Source organism: Olea europaea, unplaced genomic scaffold, assembly GCF_002742605.1.
Source record: "Olea europaea var. sylvestris unplaced genomic scaffold, O_europaea_v1 scaffold1778, whole genome shotgun sequence".
Taxonomy (NCBI): domain Eukaryota; kingdom Viridiplantae; phylum Streptophyta; class Magnoliopsida; order Lamiales; family Oleaceae; genus Olea; species Olea europaea.
In genome coordinates, this window is record NW_019235513.1 from 119,677 (window position 1) to 137,619 (window position 17,943).

At 32.5% G+C, this 17,943-nt stretch overlaps 2 protein-coding genes and 1 pseudogene across 2 annotated transcripts in view; 2 read left to right on the forward strand and 1 right to left on the reverse strand.

Annotated features, from left to right (window-relative positions):
* Nucleotides 1-907, forward strand: part of LOC111378157 — a 4,366-nt pseudogene extending 3,459 nt beyond the window's left edge.
* A 4,574-nt stretch (nt 908-5,481) lies between these two features.
* Nucleotides 5,482-6,561, reverse strand: LOC111378163 (NAC domain-containing protein 104-like). Its single transcript, XM_023001327.1, has 3 exons — nt 6,333-6,561; nt 5,998-6,254; nt 5,482-5,722 (listed from the first exon to the last, which is right to left on the reverse strand). Exons 1-3 carry the CDS (start codon nt 6,493-6,495, stop codon nt 5,588-5,590), a joined length of 555 nt encoding a protein of 184 aa, XP_022857095.1. The 5' UTR covers nt 6,496-6,561; the 3' UTR covers nt 5,482-5,587.
* An 8,083-nt stretch (nt 6,562-14,644) lies between these two features.
* Nucleotides 14,645-17,943, forward strand: part of LOC111378161 (BRASSINOSTEROID INSENSITIVE 1-associated receptor kinase 1-like) — a 12,709-nt gene continuing 9,410 nt past the window's right edge. Inside the window, exons 1-4 of the mRNA XM_023001326.1 lie at nt 14,645-14,713; nt 17,043-17,179; nt 17,277-17,348; nt 17,748-17,866. Of these exons, the coding sequence (XP_022857094.1) occupies nt 14,645-14,713; nt 17,043-17,179; nt 17,277-17,348; nt 17,748-17,866 (397 nt within the window). The remainder of the gene's footprint in view (nt 14,714-17,042; nt 17,180-17,276; nt 17,349-17,747; nt 17,867-17,943) is intronic.

The window sequence follows — 17,943 nt, forward strand, 5'->3', positions numbered from 1 at the left end:
GAATAGAATCTTTACAGATGGCATCAGAGTCACGCTTGTTAACATGGATATAAATACTTTGGACTAGTTGGTTACTTGGTTACTAACTTTATCAGGGCCAGGGGAATGAGGCGGATCTAACATTCCATTAGCTTTGTTGTTCAACCCCTGCTATAATTTTTTATTTTTTTATTTTTTTTATTTTTTTTAAAATAAAATTTGAACTTCTGTAGGGCATCTCGCAGGTGTTCGATGCCGTAATATGTGATCCTCCTTATGGTGTTCGTGCTGGAGGACGTAAATCTGGTGGCGTAAGCTTTTGAAAGGTGTTATTGCTCCATATACAGTTCCCGATGACAAGAGGCTACTGCCACTTACAGCTTAGTGGAGTGTGTGCATGATTTGCTTGACCTTGCTGCTAGGATGCTTGTACCAGGGGGACGACTTGTCTACTTCTACCATGTCATAAGAGACAATGAATTGGTATATCCCAATTTCCCAGGGCACCCATGTTTCAAATTGGTTGCTTCTTGCGAACAAACCCTAAGCGAACCATGATCAAGATTGCACAGTACACCAAAGATAATGCAGAGGCAGCTAGGATCAAGCATTTGGAGTTTTAAGGATAACCACTTGAAGTGGTTAGAAGGTGGTGACTTAAATCCAGCAGTTTTCGAACCTGCTGATAGTCAGATTAATGGTTCAGGTGAGGCAAAATTTTGTACAAAGCCTAAATACAGGGGCAAAAATGTGTAGGTTTAATATTAAATAGCCAATTTTTGGCGGTCTCTTTAGGTTTTTGGCCTCTCAAGTGTTAGTGTATTAGTAGGATAAATGTCAATTTTTGGCGGGTTCTTTAAAGTTGTTTACTGCATTTGTGGTATACCCACTTTGTACAAGTTTCTATCTCATGAATGCTATTCCATCATGCCTTGAGCAGTTACGGCCAGAGGGAAAAGGAATGCTTGTCAAACACAAGGGCAAGGCTACTAATGATGTTTACTTCGGTCCCGTAATAGCTCTCCGAGCTAATAAACGATTGAGGATGTTTCCATGATGAAGGTGACCCCTGTCTTTGCTTACTCGAGCTAGTACCTACTTTCCATAGTTATTGGTCGAGCATCTTCAAACCTCCTCTACCTCCCTTTGGTATCGCTCCTTGCATGCATTTGTTGATTTACTTCCCCCAACAATGAGAATTAGTATTCCCCCAACAATGAGAATTAGTATTTTGTATGGTCATACTTTTTGAGTTTTCGAGTTAAAGATCACTCCGAAAAGCATCCTCACTCCATTCCTTGTATTTCTGATCAAGAAATAGTGTTGACTGACTTGGAGCTGTTTCTTTGTTCTTTGATGTTGCAGACATAAAAATACTTATATTTCCCAAAATACAATTTGTAACTATTTATGTATCTTAATATACGAAATTTCGTCCTACAGATGTGAATACATGAATTACAACAAGTTGAACACTCGACCGTACACTAAAAAAGATTTCAATTATTTTCATAGTACTGGACAATTAACCTTGTCAAACAAGCCATCAAGATATGTTTAGTGTATTGGACGAACAAGAAAATTATATATCATTACTTTATTTTTCAAAAAAAAAAAAGGTGAATAAAGAAAAGATAGCAAATAAGCATCGGTAATGAGGAATGGGTCGGTCTCGGCCAAATTTGTGCACTAAAAATGTCATTAGTCTTTATTGAAAGCAATGGTCATGCTAAATCAACATCCAAAGAAAAGCAAGTAGAAAGATTAGGGTCGTGTTCATCTCTCTCTCTCTCTCTCTCTCTCTCTCTCTCTCTCTCTCAATATGAACAGGTCGAGATTGGCCGAGGCATGTCTTGTGCAATCATAATGACTTGCAATTTGATGTGGTCTTTTGCAAGCAAAGCCCAAAGAGAGGGGGGGAAAACAACTTAGTATATGGGAATTACTTGACTTTATTCAAAATTAATAAGGGTCAGTGTTGCGGAAACTCTCTTCAAAGATCTTCAAATCGGTGATTTTCGGGTCCAATTCAACGTACTTTTCTCTACCAACAACCAATCGAACCGACTCCAAATCACAACCAATTTAATTCATGTCGGTTGCTATTCAATCTTACCCATGTATGACAAGAAAATGTGATGATTTGTGGCCACAAAAGCTAGGAAAAGACACAACAAAGATATACTATGAAGGAACCACTAATTATACAAAGTAAACAAGTATTTTGGATACTTCTAGGGAATGTTTTTCACATACCAAAGGGGGCAGCCGGGATTCCTCTTGTTTTTCTCACAAACCACACAAATCATAAAAGAAAAGTTGCTAGAGTTATAGCCTTATATATACTCTAAGGTTAGACTTTTAATTAGACCTCTAAGAGACTTAAACGGGCCAAAATTCAAGTCATCCAAGAGGGAATACAATTGGACCGGATGGAGCTCATAGACTTGGTTGTTGGACTTATTTCATACATCGGCCTATGCTTATGAAATAATTAACCTACGTTAATATCATAACCCGGGATTTATTGGGTATAAAAAACCCAACAGTAAGTTTTGATAGGGGTTTGGAAAGCCAAAAACTATTTTGAAACTAAAAAACTATTTTTGAATATGTTTGAATAAGTTTCTAAAAGTGTCTTGTCTCATTATAAGAGCTTTAAGAGAGTTGACTTAATTAAGACAACTTTCTCAGGATATGCTCTTTTATAAGAAATGTAAGGAAAAATTGAAACTCTACAAGTATAAGAAAAACTCTACCAAACGTCCGAAGCATAGTATATAGTTCAAAGGGGAATTCATTATATACATATACATTATTCTGTCTCTCCTGCACGTGCTGTTGTTTGTAAATGCAGACTTTATGATTTGAGATGATTAGCATGTCAAGTGCTTACGAGCTAATTAAGCAATGAAGTAGTTTTATTATATCCAACCTTATGGACATAGGATCTTTATCGAATTAACACCTTAATGTTATGTAACGAGTGTGAAAACTAATAATCGTACATATTGAAGTATTAAATCATATTGAAGTATTAAATCATCTCATCTGAAATTTTAAGCTATTAATGATGACATTCATATTGGCGATCATTATACATAATTTCTTCATTATTCCTTGCTCTGGTATCATGTTGAACTGCTTAATCTTTTAAATTACGTTAATTTAAATGTGACATTTTTTAATTTAGTTTTACCTTCAACGTCTTTTGATAAATGATCATGCCCGATCCAATACATGATAATTGAACAATCATCGTTTAAAGGTTTGACCTCCTCCCGGTGCATAATCTGTCAATCTTCTGCTCTACATATCCATGGCTTAGGTTGACACACTTCAAAAGGTTCATCAACCTAAGATTGATCGGTCCGAGTAGTCGAGACTTTTTTAAGGAAAGAGTGAGGATTTGTGTTTAGGTGGGCCATAACTTATCTAATCACACACTTTGTTAATACCAAGAGCGATACTTAACCAGAAAGTTAAATCAATACTACCTAGTCCTAATTGATAGGTCTAAGGATTAGAGGAAGGTAAAAAGTAAACTAAGAACTTGTTTTCTAGTCAAATTTGTTTTTAATACAAAAGGATAACGATTGATGAAGGTAAAAAGATTAAAGTATTTCATATTTTATTAACTAATTTTGACCAATACAACTTGCAATAGCCATCATTAACTTTAATATGCATAATGTTGAAAGCAAGCTGAAAGTTGCAAGTTCCGAAGCTCTTTTTATTTTGAAAGTCGCACACGAGAGATCGAGATATGGCCCCAAGACTAGGGAAGGGGTTTTTTTTTTTTTTTTTTTTTTATTCATTTTTTTTCCCCTAATTGATAGGTCTAAGGATTAGAGGAAGGTAAAAAGTAAACTAAGAACTTGTTTTCTAGTCAAATTTGTTTTTAATACAAAAGGATAACGATTGATGAAGGTAAAAAGATTAAAGTATTTCATATTTTATTAACTAATTTTGACCAATACAACTTGCAATAGCCATCATTAACTTTAATATGCATAATGTTGAAAGCAAGCTGAAAGTTGCAAGTTCCGAAGCTCTTTTTATTTTGAAAGTCGCACACGAGAGATCGAGATATGGCCCCAAGACTAGGGAAGGGGTTTTTTTTTTTTTTTTTTTTTTAATCCATATTTGTACTGCAAACTTTACTTAAAATTGTAGCAAGCTAAAATAGGGAGTATTTGGAAGTGATTTTTCATCCCAAAAAATTAATTTTTTGACTGTTATTTCACTATTCCAATCTTAAAGTTTGACTTCTTCTCTCATAGGTGGTCCCCACTTTTCTCCAAACAGTCAAAAAATCAATTCTCAAAATCGCTTCCAATCGGAAATTACACATGATGACATCTTATAACATGACTTGTCAACATTATGTGAGAGAATTCCCTTATTAGTGAAACACTTCATCGAGTCGCTCCATTCTAGAGAAAGTGCTGCCTTTCGGGTAGTAGAAGCCAAAAAGATCAACCTAAATAATTCATTTAACCTATTAAAATTTTATGCATATGAAGTCTTAATTTTATTTCTTGTTATTGTACCATGATTATTTGCAATTTTATTTTCTACTATTGTACCATACTTGATAAAGTGTTTTTAAGTGATTATAAGATATATCACGTACAAATAATAAGGGATAGTAATTATGGATTGTAAGAGATATTAAAAATATAAGTTAGGTATGATCTACTTAAATTATCATTTACACTTTGATTAGTTTATTTCTTGGCAAAGTAGAGGGAAATTACCTCATATTTTGTGGGTTATATGAAGCTTAGTGACTTATTAATGAGAAAAAGAAAAAAATAATTTACAAAAATTAATCCACAATTTCTTTTTGAAGAATTTTATGCTTGCGTCATAATGACTTAATGCTTCCCTAAGCAGACACCCATAAAAAGAAAAATATTTCTTAGCTTTGTGATGCAAAACTACCAAATTCCCATCATACCATAGAAAAGCTAAAAAGGGCTACCCTCCCATTAGTATATAGAAATGCCAAACTCCCTACATCCTACAGAGTGGTTAATGGGCCCCTCATATCCAATAATCCCTGCACGTGACAGTCCCCCAACAAAATCATGAAATTACAGAATTTTGAAGCAACTTTGTGCCGAATAGAGACACCAGTTTGATACTTTCATCCATCTTATCTTAAGCCTCGTTTGGCCCCATTAAATCTAATCAAATTAAGTTAAATTTTCTCTCTCCTATTTTCAATCACACAATTTTCAATAAAATAATATTATACGTAAATCGAAAACTTTTCAGTGTTTGACAACTATTCGTTTTTCAAAAAAAAAACACTTCCTTCCATTATAATCAAAATTAATGAGGACCAAACGGGTTCAATTTTTGTGGTAGATTGTTCTGTTGACCATCTTATTTCGGAATCACCTCATAAGTATTTCGTGTAACCATTCATTAAATAACAGTATTGAATGATGTTTTACTCATATAATCTAACGTATTAAAAAATTGTTGAACATATAAATAACATAAATTTGCATTAATTGATAACATTTAACCAAGATCGACAATACATTCTAAATATATAGAGGGTAAGTTCCACCCTTTGGATCCTACATTCTTGGATCTAATTTGGCAAACTAATTTCGTCGAGATCATCCAACGACAAGAAAACTTCGTCCATGCATGAAAGTCCTGCACTGTCATCATCATCGTTATTGTTATATTGCTGCACTCGACACACCACCCATTTACTATATTCCTTCAAGAAAATCAAAATAAAACAAAGTTAATTAGTAACCTTACTTCCTCAAAACAATGTAGCAACTATTTATGACAAAAAAACTAACGATACAACAATACAAAACCCATAAAATTTTGATACATGCGCAAACAAATGCACGAAATGCATGTCTATTTACTATAAGCAAGATATATATTAGTTTTTTCGTGAACTCTTAGTCATATAGCTAGTTCATATTCCAGAACATGTACACCACACGTTTTCTTTACGATTATGTAGAATTTTTCACTTGCCATCTTGGAATTTCTTCTTTTTGATGATGAAGAATCAAAGAGCCCAAATTCCTGCATTATCCAGTTTGTTTTAACACCTTGTGGAGATTCACCCATGAAAAAGGCATAACATTTCTTCATGCCGACTTTTTGGGCAGCAGCACTCGAGTATATTGGTTCATCTACACCCAAAGACTGCCAATATCCACTCCCACTGATTCTGCTTTGTGTCCTCCTACTGTAGAAGTACCATTTGTTACCTTCACACATTGCTTTACCTAAATGTCCAGGAAAAAATATGATTATACATGCATATATACATACAGAAGTACATAATCTTGATGAGTATATATTACCATCTAATTCCCATGGATCATATGAATAAATTTCAAGATCAGGGATGCAATCAGGGTGGCAATGTAAAAGGGAAGCCTTTCTCTGAAGAAAATGGACTACAAGCTCTTCATCACTGGGATTAAATCGAAAGCCTGGTGGCAAGTTGAAATTATTCTCCCCCATGAATCAATGGTTTCTTTTGTAGAAGTGAAAATGTAGATGTATGGTTGTGGTCCTTGTGGAGAATGGATATATATAGTAAGTAGAGAGAGAGAGAGAGAGTGTGTGTGTGTGATCAGCAGCACCATCAAGATTGAAGCATGGCCATTATTTTTTATATATAACTGAGTGCTCTGCTGGTGTGCTGCGTTAATTCCAAGTAACAGGATCTCTTGGCATTAGAGGGAACGGGAGGGGGGGTGTGGGGGTGGGGTGGGGTCAATAAATGTATGTATCTATATTTGAGAATTTTTTGGAAATAAGGTATGCATTTATCAACAAAGAATAATGTTATCAGTCATCAATATAGATAACTACATTTGATATGTTCAATTAAATTAATTATGTAACATCACATTTAAGTGAATATATCATCTAATATTATGTAATTATCATCTATACTGGTGTTCGATATCAGTGATATTGAATAGCATTTATTCATGGATAAATGTTGATAATGTGAGTCATCATCACAATTCATGCTTATATCATCAATCTTGAGCAATCCAAGTGCAAGTCATGGATGTCTCAATCTTGTTGAGCCATTGTCTAAAAGAACTGTTAAAGAGGACAATTTTTGTTTTTTTTATCAAATGCTTGAGAGGTGAAAAATTTTGCAAGTGGACGACTTAAAACTTGATCATCGGACATGTTCTTACTCTGATATCATGTTAAATTATTTTTTATAAAAAATAATAAATAAATGATAAACTTGTCATCCATTAAATTTTTGGATTATTGGGTTATTAAATACTTGTCTTTGTGGGGGCATATGATCTTAAATTGAAAGCCCCACCTGATGGAGTGGCCATAAACCGATTATGATCATAATTTATTAGATGCACGAGAAATTGGGTATCCTAAATTTTCACGGCTCCATTATTTTTTATTCTTTGGTTGAATTTTATTTATTTATTTATTATTATATTTTTAATCAAGACTGAGTTTTAATTTACTCATTTTATAAACCACTTATGTCGGATAATGATGGTGGAATAGGATTAATGAATTCAATGGATTTACCACTACCTATTTAACCAATGGGAGATTGTAGTAACTGTTGATAAAAAAATGTAGGAAAATCTGAATACGTTAATGAACTCCAAAACACGAAAAAGTTATCTTTTAAGAGATATTTCTTCCCTTATTCAACAAAGTCACAACTGGGATATGATAGAAAATTTCTCTCAGGATACAATGGAGGCGTTTGATTCAAATTGTGACTATTTGATCAAACCAAGAAAACACTCGAAAATAACTGATTGATGTCAAGAGAAAGAAGGAAGAATAAATTGTTTAATGTGTTTGCAAATGAGAATTCGCCTAGGATTTATAGAAACCGAGACAACTGTTTGCATAGGTGTATCCCTTGAAATCCTTGCGTACATTTATTGGAAGTGACTGTTAAAAAATGAACAGATGCACCTATTCAAAAACTTTAGAAAATTAAATTCTCTTTCGGGGGCGTTGCCCCCTCGACCCCCCGCGACCTGACCAGGCAGGTCGAACCCCGTTGTACAGCGACAAACACTAATCCGACCGACAAATCATTCGCAAAACAAAAAATTAAGCACATGCAAAATGATGAAAAATATCTAACAGTAACTATTATTCTTATCTAATTAAGTCCAATAATAGCATTCTCCTTCATTTCAAAATGACATTAATTGAAAGAAAGAAAAGTCCAAATGGAATTCTCCTCTCTTTCGCATCTTTCGATCACTCTTGTTTTCGAAGGATTCCCTATTGTTGGCCTAACATGACTACAAAAAGCATAGTTTTACAAAAATTTCCCATCGAGGTTCAGTTAATTGCACAATATTTTTATTAACTTTCAGCCTCTCAATTTTCTTATTAGCAGATAGGTGGGTAATCCGTTCTATGATGAGTGAATCTTGTAGGCAATTTTATTACCTTTCCTATGCCTATTTTTTTTTTTTTTATGACGGGGGAACTCGCAACCGCTACCTTTCAATTACGTACTGGGCAAACTCTCGGACTGACGTAATAGCCTGCAAACTCATACACCTATTTTTGTAAGAGGAAAGCCTGTTAAAGTGCTTCTCGAATCCTATTTTCGAGCTGAACCGTTGTGAAAATTTTTCTCAGTCCCTCCACTATGAGAAGGATTTCTAGCTAGTCTTCCTTATTCACTAGGAAGAGAAGCTTCGGACATGAAGCGACTTTGGAGCATCCCAGTGTCCTGGAGTCAGAGGTCAGCCCCATGTTAAAGAGCGGGATCAAAGACCTTTGGATTTCTCTTTAACTGTGCTTGGAACTTTAAATAGCAATACTCTTTATCTTTAGGCCCACAAAAAGGGGCATACTCCTACATCTACGTATTCGAAGCCTGATTGAATCACAGGTATCTTGTATGTTCCAAAGTGAAGAAAAAAAAAGATTTAGGCTCAATTGTTAGCACTGACTAGCGTCGAAGTTGTATAACTAAGATTATGTGAAAGCCTCAATTAGAGTGGAGTGACAGGACTACGTAAGTATCATGATAAAGGGATAACTTTAGAAAAATATCAAATGTTCGTTATTCCGCATTTTACAGTAGTGAATTTTTGTTCATGTCAGTTCATAATAGTTTAGTAGAGGCATGGTTTTTGACACATCAAGGTTCAAGTAACAACATGAATATCTTAAATTTAACTTTCTTCCCAGTGATGATAATGTATGCACCAAACGTTCATATAATTCACAACAGTGCTAGAAGTGTTAGCATATATGTAACAAACATTGTGTGTATAGTTCTGTACACTACTATAAGCTGTAGCTAACACGTTTAACATTCAAACTGGGGACCTATCATCCTACCATGTAGATGCCAACAGCATATAATTTTTGTGTTCATGTCACCAATATATTATGCTAATGAATATTTGTACTAGTAATCTAGTATAGTTGCAACCCCACAAATGTCCAGTCCATTAATTCTCCTAAGTCCTAATCCATATAGCATAAAATTTTGTACCTAAATTCTCCTTATCCATCCTATCCAACCAGTTATAGACACATTCTGAACAAAACTTTGTGCAATCAAGCATGCGAAACAAAGTATAGTGGCTTTACCCACAGTCGATAGGTTGAATTGAACGATATTAAAAATGATAAAATTGGTATGTATGTAAAATATTTCTTAATCGTCACCTAACATATTAATTTTGTTCTAATAGTATTCGTAGAGTCTTTGAGGCCTTCATATTGAAGAATTCCAAGAAGATGTTCCTACACCACCACGAGTAATTTACTAAATAAAAAGTTACTTATTCACCGTATAATTTAACTTTATAAGCTTAGCAAACATTATCCGATATCCTGCCACAATCTTTACTAGAAGGGGATAGATTGCTCACTTGTAGTTAGTATGTGGTCATTTCATAGCAAAACCAAGTGTCCTAACACCTCCAAATAACTACGAGCTTTTTTCATAGTCCATTTCTATCCAAATACAAAACGAAGGTTTTGATGGTTAACATTTAACGGACAACTTTATAAAATCTCGTGTTATTAATCCTTATAGACATTTATGTCAACTCTGTGAAATCCTTATTACAAACTCAGTCTTGAATTGTTGAAAAGATTGAGAATAATAAAAGAAGTAATTTTGAAGAGTTTTATCATGTGGCCGTCTAATTTTACATTTTTAACTGTTATTAATAGTCAAAGAAAGTCAATTTAAATTCCAACTGAATTGACAATCTCTTGCCTAGTTAGTTGATGTAAAATTTGTACATTGTTATATCTCAATCATGATGATTAAAAGAGTTAGGAATTCATGCACCATTAACACGCATGGGAGCCTTAAGTTTCATGGGAATTTTGAAGGCTCAGTCGCCGTATAATACTAATTTTCAACACTCATTATATTCAAATTTAGGATAGCGCCGTGCACATAACACCATTCACAGCCCCCGCAAATGAGGGGCCCCACGTCGAGGCGTGGGGTCCCCCATGTGAGGGGGTTGTACGTGGACTGTACAAGGAGAAAATGTCGGATTGTACAAGAAAAAAACCCTTTATTTATTTTCAAAATTTCTCATAAGGAATAGGATATTACTTTCATAGGCAATTATATGTATAATTTTATTTATTTATTTATTTTATATGATTTTAGAATCACTTGAAATGAACTCATTGTAAAACTTCAAAAACTAGGATTGTAAAAAGTTAAGAGGCCGACAGACAATAAAATGCTTCTAATTGAAATGAAAGCTTACCTAACAACTCACTCAAACTAGGAAGAACTCAATGGTGTCGTTAAAGGAAGGTTGGGAATTTGCTCCTCCCAAATTAGGTTTTCTACAAATAGATAAGACAGACAAACTTGTAATAATCAATCACAATCTAACACAATCCATGCCATGACGTTTTCATTAATTAAAACCAATGGTTTTTATGATTTTGCCAGAGGAAGATTTGGGATACTTGATGGTGCGTACTACGTCCGGCTGCATAGGACTATATAATTACTAATAAATTTATCACATATCCTTCTTTTCTTTTCTTTTTATTTTTATTTTTTTCGTGTCTAGTTGTGTGTACAAAACTGAATTTGAAAGTCTAATTGTACAATCGTCATAAATGGATTTACAGTGTAATGTTTGTTCTATCTTATGTATCATACATATCAATGCACTTGGATAGGCGGTGACATTTTTTTTGGGAACCAAATAGAACTAATCGGTTTCAATTCCTCTAAAGAACAATTCGATTTTGGGACATTTACCGAGAACTAATCGATTTCGATCCGATTTTCAGTGTTGTTTGAGAATTCATTCGATTCTCCCAAGTTTTTTCCCCTAATTTTTGGGCATAATATAATGCTCTTGTTCTTTTTTCTCTCACACACTCTCTCATTAGTCAAGTTTTCCAATTTTTCTCCGCTTCGATTTCTTTCACTCTTTTCTTCCTTCTATTTTTGTGTATTTTCAATTTGACAAGTAGTTTCTTTCTCTATTTTCATAAATTTTCCAATATAAAGAGTCGGATCAAATCGAACCAAAATTGATTGGTTCGGTTATGAATCCAATGGTTCCATTTCTAATATTTTCACTGGTACTCAGTTCAATTTGGTTTCTTTTGAATTGGATTTAATTCAGTTGCGTCCACTCCTATACTTGGACAATAAATGTACGTTAACGGAGTATCTTAGCATTTGAACGGGAGTCAATAACACTTTACCTCCATACAATGTTAGATATACAAACTTGAACTCTAATACCATATTGGTCTAGATTATCACTATAAAATTGGTTTATTTTTTCCAATATGAAGTTTTCGTTCACGGTTCATCTTATAAGTCTCCATTCTCAGCGTATTTAAGTGATGTAAGACATGCTAACGAATATCATAGATATTTAGATAAACTGTCATCATTTGATACTAAATCAGGAATCTGAATAATATTAATCATTTAGTTTTTGATAGGATTAGGCTTATCCAAATTATGGTTTAAGAGCCGTGACAAAATTAAACTAATGTGATTAACGTCTCAAATATGATTATTTCATGGCTCAGTCACGTCAATTCTCTTTATACATTATGCAAGGTCACTTGTCAATCTTATTTCTTATGGCAATAATTGTTATTTTTTGATCTTATTTCTTTCTACCTTACTCGTTAGCTTCCCATCTTCACACAAAACAATCTATATTAATGCAAGAATGAAATGACACGCGAATAATAATAAAAAGAATCTTGTCCATAATATAGAAATGGGTGTTGCTCGAATTTAATTTGAATGGATGCGAAAATTTTTGTTATTCACCAAATAACGGGAAAAACTAAAATATCTTATTAAAGAAGAAAAACGAATGTAATGTTTTCACAATCTTAACACGTATTTAACGACTCAAAATAAATTCTAATGACATTGAGATCCTAATTTTGTAGATAAATATGAATAAAACTAAGAAACTACAAAATAAATCTGAAAAAAAAAAAACAAAAATACTCTTAAACTAACTCAAAATAATAATAAAAAATGCTAAAATGGACTCCTAGACGGTTAAATTTGATTATGAATTGAAAGTTATGCACGTTTTTGTAGATCCTTCTTATTTTTTCCATTTTCTAGCTTATTTATGATTTTCTCTTCTAATTGTTCCGCATCATATATTCTATTACAAGCTTGCCTTAGCCCCCGTTTGGCCCCCTTTAAAACTTTTCAATTTAATTTAATTTTTTCTCTCCCCTACTTTCAACCACAAAATCTTCAATAAAATTATACTATACTCAAATCAAAAACTTTTTAACCACACAATATTCAAAAAAATATTATTTCTCCCATTATAAATTCAAATAATGGGGGCCGAACAAGCCCTTAATATCGTTTGTAAGTTTAAATTTATAAATGTTTTGTAAAAAGTTATTTACATTCCGATCCTAGTGATTCAATATTGAGAGTTCCAGAGAGGTCAAAAAAAGAGTACGGCACGTCATCCCCCAACTTCTGTGTGGGTAAAGTGCTATTACCTAAACATTTGCGCCACTTAGTTGGAGGTGGCCTCAGGGTGCACAAGTTGAATTATCGCACAGGGCTTTAACATTGTAGAGGCAACAAAAAATTTTTTGTTATAGGTTTATATATATGTATAATTATATATTTAGTCCTTATTTGAGTCCCATTATTTGGTTAAAATATACATTTTAAAATAGTAGATTACTGAAAAATGTGTAGTTAAAAATAAGTAAAAATTTTGGATTTATGTATAACATTATTTTATTGAAGAATGTAATTAAAAAGAATAGATAGAAAAATATGTTTTTATAATAATAGATATCAAACAAGGGCTTAAAATATTTAATTAATTTTAAAATGTAAAAATTTTTCTTTTTGTATTAGTTAAAGGGCACAATATTTATTAAAAAATAGATTAAAGTGGAAAACTAATAACTGTTATCATCATAATATTGATGGCAAAGATTTGTTTCAAGAGTTAAAAATTTTGCGAAATCTTTTATTAGAAGAAACAACAACTTTTGATATATTGACTTATTTGAAAAAATTGGATTACTTTCCAAATTTATTTATTGCTCATAGAATACTATTTTTGGACATGCCAAAAGAAATTTTTCTTTCTTTTCAAAATTTGAAGTTATTAAAATCTTATTTGATTAACCATGTTACAAGAACGATTGAATGTGATATTTTTGATATCTATTGAACAGGATTTGGTAGAACGCATTAATTATAAAAGTTTAATTAGATAGTTTGCTTCTAAAAATATGCAAGAAATATTTTTACCTTATTCATTATATTTCAAGGTTTACACGTGGTATTTTCTGTTTTTTATTTCAAGGTTTGTTCACATGGAATTGCACAAAAAGGTTAGGAGATTGAATGGTCCTTTGTTGATGAGTGATGACAATACATTTTGATGAAGTTCAAGGTGCTTTTGAGCTTTACTTGTATTTTTCTTATTCATAACATATAAAAAAATAAATATTTAAATGTCATATTTTTTACAAAGTAATAATATTGTTGAAATATTTTTTCTTAATATATTTTTAATTACATGAAAAGGGTACCGTTTTAAAATGTCACTTGATATCCCAAATATTTGGGCCGGCCCTGCACATAGTACTGAGAGAATGTGGTGTGGTATTTCTTCTTAGAAAAATTTCATAACTATAATACTTTAAGAATATAATTTCATATTTAACGAACTTCAAAAATTTTCAAAAATCAAGTGATTACATAATTGATGGACCTTTGCCATGTGTAAAAAATATTTGCCTATAAAGGCACATAATGTCTTCACTTCATACACTTGAGGGTTTTTTTTTTATAAAAATAATGCTATTTGCAGCCGTTCACTACAGCAGTTGTCCTACGTGGCATATACATGACAGGTGATTATTTGATGCATTAATGAATAAAAAAAACTACCACATTAATGTATCAAATAATCACTTGCCATATGTGTGCTACGTAGGCGACTGCCGCAATGAGCGACTACGAATAACACTACTCTTTTTATAATTATGCCCTTTTTAATAGATTCTCTTTAGAATTTATTATTCCAAGAAACAATTCTACCACCACGGGCGAATGGAGACTTAACACCGCCCTTCTTTGCAAGTATTGAGGCAGCCTACTAGTTAGATGGTAAATCTTGCCAACTTGCCAAATGGAGAGCAATCCATATCACTAGGTGATGTTACATGGAGGAAGGTGTAATCATGTGGAGGAAGGTATAATCCATTTTGTACGCCAAAAGTGTACAAGTAGAATTATCCCACACCAACTTGCCAAGTTACCAAACTAGAGGGCCAATTTCCTGGATTCGAGCAATTTAGGTTCCAGCTAAGGACATCTCCAACGTTAACACCAAAACACCATTTTCACCAAATTTTACCAAATATACTGCTCCAACCTAACACCAAATCTTGCACCATTTTAGTACAAAATGGTGATGGTGTAAGTGAATAGTGTCAAGTACGGGTGGACAAAATGTCCATACCAAACCAAACCAAGCAGTTCGGTTCGGTTCGGTTCTATAAAAAAATTAATGGTTTGGTTCTTTGAACCGAGAACCATTTGGTTTTAGTTCAGTTCTAGTTCAAAAATCAGAACCAGAACCAAATTTAATATTTAATTTTATATATAATAATTAGTAGAGACCCTAATTTATATTCATTGGAGATAGCACATTAATTGAACACAATTTATTAATCAATTAGATAAACAACTCATTAGTTGTCTATGCCCTAATTTTGTATTTATTTCACTCATTTTCAATTTACACAATGTCACAGCATATTGGTAATGCATTTCATCAAGTCAGTGGAGTGTCATTTAAGATTAGAAAATGAAAATTGGTCAGCTATTTAAAAAACCTCTAAACTCTTTTTTTTCTTACTTGATTGTTGATGAGTTATTTGTGTTCTTCACAAATAGAGGAAAACCAAATAAACATCAATGAAATATTAAATGGTTAATGTTGTCCGTAGAAGTAGACTATAAATTTTTTTATAATTCATTCTTTATTGTAGGGGTGTGCCTTCAAAACTACTACAATTAATTTAGTTTTTTTGTGGCGTAGTCTCATGAGACGTTGATAAACGGGCGTTTATTAAATATAATTAGCTTTTTCATCCAATCATCTGCTATCACCTCAAATTATGTCATTGCTTCTATTAAATTTGGGTAAATCTTCTTGGACAAGGTCATGTTGAACAGGTGCCGAATTGGCGGCGACGGACAGGAAACCCATTAATGTCTTTGACAAAATCCATTTTTAAAACCTTCCAAAACCAGTATAAGTAATTTGCGACATATTTGTGAAATCTCATATTTGAGAATTTTTGGATTGTTCTTCCAATTTTACCCTCTTTCAAATAATTATTCTCAACCCACATATTATTTAAAACTAACTTGTAACAAAAATATTATGACTTAAAAAATTCATTAAAGAAGCAAAAAATTACTTTATAACTAAGTAAATAAATTAAAATTACTTTTGTGTAAAAAATTGCTTACAAAGTAAAATACTACTAATAGGACAAAACTTATAAAATATTAAAAGTTACTTATAAATTAAAATTATTTATAAACAAAATAAATTTATAACCATAAAGTTTAGGATTACTTATAACCTAAAATTTTAATTATAAGTAAATATTTCTCTTTTTAAGTTAAAAATTGACTTAATATATGGAAAAATTACTTATAAGTAAAATCAAATGCCACTTAGGCCATATTTGAGCCACATTTTTCAGAAAAATACATTCTTAAACATTGATTTGATATTATTTCAACTACATATTTTTCAATAAAATAATATTACACGTAAATCTAAAACTTTTTTTTTTAATCACACATTTTACATCAATACACAATTCAGAAATGCATTCTAAGGAAAATAATGTGGCTCAAACAAGGGCTTATGAGTAAAAACATTCCGCGCCAAAAAATAAAAAATAAATAAATAATCATAAATTGAAAGTTTCATTAAGGGGCATGTATGCAATGTTATTCTTTACTAAAACTTAAATACCCGGATGATAAATTTCAAAGTATTGGTCCCAAAATGGAACGCCCCCGTGAATGTCCAAAATTGGTACTCAAAACTTCCAAACAAGCCCTTATGCTTGGTGTTTGTTGATTGGATAAATCTATATGTACATAATTTTTTGTACATAAAGGTATTTTTCACTCATATGAGATGGGATCCATCATAATAAAATATTCGGACGAACCCCACCCCATGTGAGTGGAGGATACCTTGATGTACAAAACATCATGTACATCAAGCAATGCCCTTGTTGATTTTGAAGTCAATTTGCTGAATTAGAAACCCACCATAAACCTATTTTGTTTGTGGGATGTCGTCGTGAAGTTACTATTTTTATTAATGAAAACCGAGGATCGAATAAAAATATATTTAACAGTGACAAAATTGTTCTGCTTTTCTAGCTGGAATGGAAATCTTATTGTTTTGTCTTGTTCGACCAAATTTATCTGTATTCTAAATTGTTCTATAAAAATTTAACCATGCGAGACAGGCGAGGCCTTGGATGAACTGAAGAAAAATCTGAATGATCCGAACGGCGTTCTTCAGAGTTGGGATCCTGTCAATATGACCCCGTGCGATTTTTTTCGTGTTACATGCAACAGTAACCATAGTGTTATTAGAGTGTAAGCCTGCACGTTTTTGAATCAAATATCTTAGGTACATAATTTGCTTTTAAATTTCCTGATTATGGATATATTTTTTGAGTTCTTTTACACACAGTGATCTTGGCAATGCAAATTTATCTGGTAAACTGGTTCCACGGCTTGCTCAACTACAATATTTAGAGTACTTGTAAGTCACACTTAGATCAAAATTCGATGCATTAAAATTTTTGTTCTTTCTTTTTTTCAGTTAATTTTTTACACATTATCCATGATAAGAACGAAAAAGTTCATTAGCCTAATAATTTTTCACATGAACTGATATGTTTTGTCTAATAGTATGGAGGGTAAGGGTGAAAACTTACACAAAGTTCCCACTTTTTTCCACTTTCGATCACTAGTTCTAACTTGATATATCTCTTATAAAAATATTAAACAACAGTTTTGTTTGATTAGTTATTCTTCAGTTTTAGATCCACACCAAAGATTTTAATCGTGAGCTGCTTTTTCCATTTCTTTGCTGATTTTGATTACAAGATTATCATCTGAACTCCTCTCTCCTTCCTTTTCTTCCCCCTTCTGTTGGCAGGGAGCTGTATAATAACAATATTAGTGGAAGAATTCCATATGAACTTGGAAACTTAACAAACTTGGTGGGCTTGGATTTGTATATGAACAACCTAGATGGCCCAATCCCTGACACATTGGGCAAGCTTCAGAAACTTCGTCTCCTGTGCGGGTTACTACTGTCTTTGAACTTTATGTTGTATACAGTGTTTTTTTTT

Bases quoted from the DNA above. Each gene is read 5' to 3' on its own strand.
- LOC111378163 (XM_023001327.1), bottom strand. From the start codon at position 6,495: ATGGGGGAGAATAATTTCAACTTGCCACCAGGCTTTCGATTTAATCCC. The intron at 6,255-6,332 runs GTAATATATACT...CTGGACATTTAG, and splicing joins TGATCCATGGGAATTAGATG to GTAAAGCAATGTGTGAAGGT. The intron at 5,723-5,997 runs GCAAGTGAAAAA...ATTTTCTTGAAG, and splicing joins AAAGAAGAAATTCCAAGATG to GAATATAGTAAATGGGTGGT.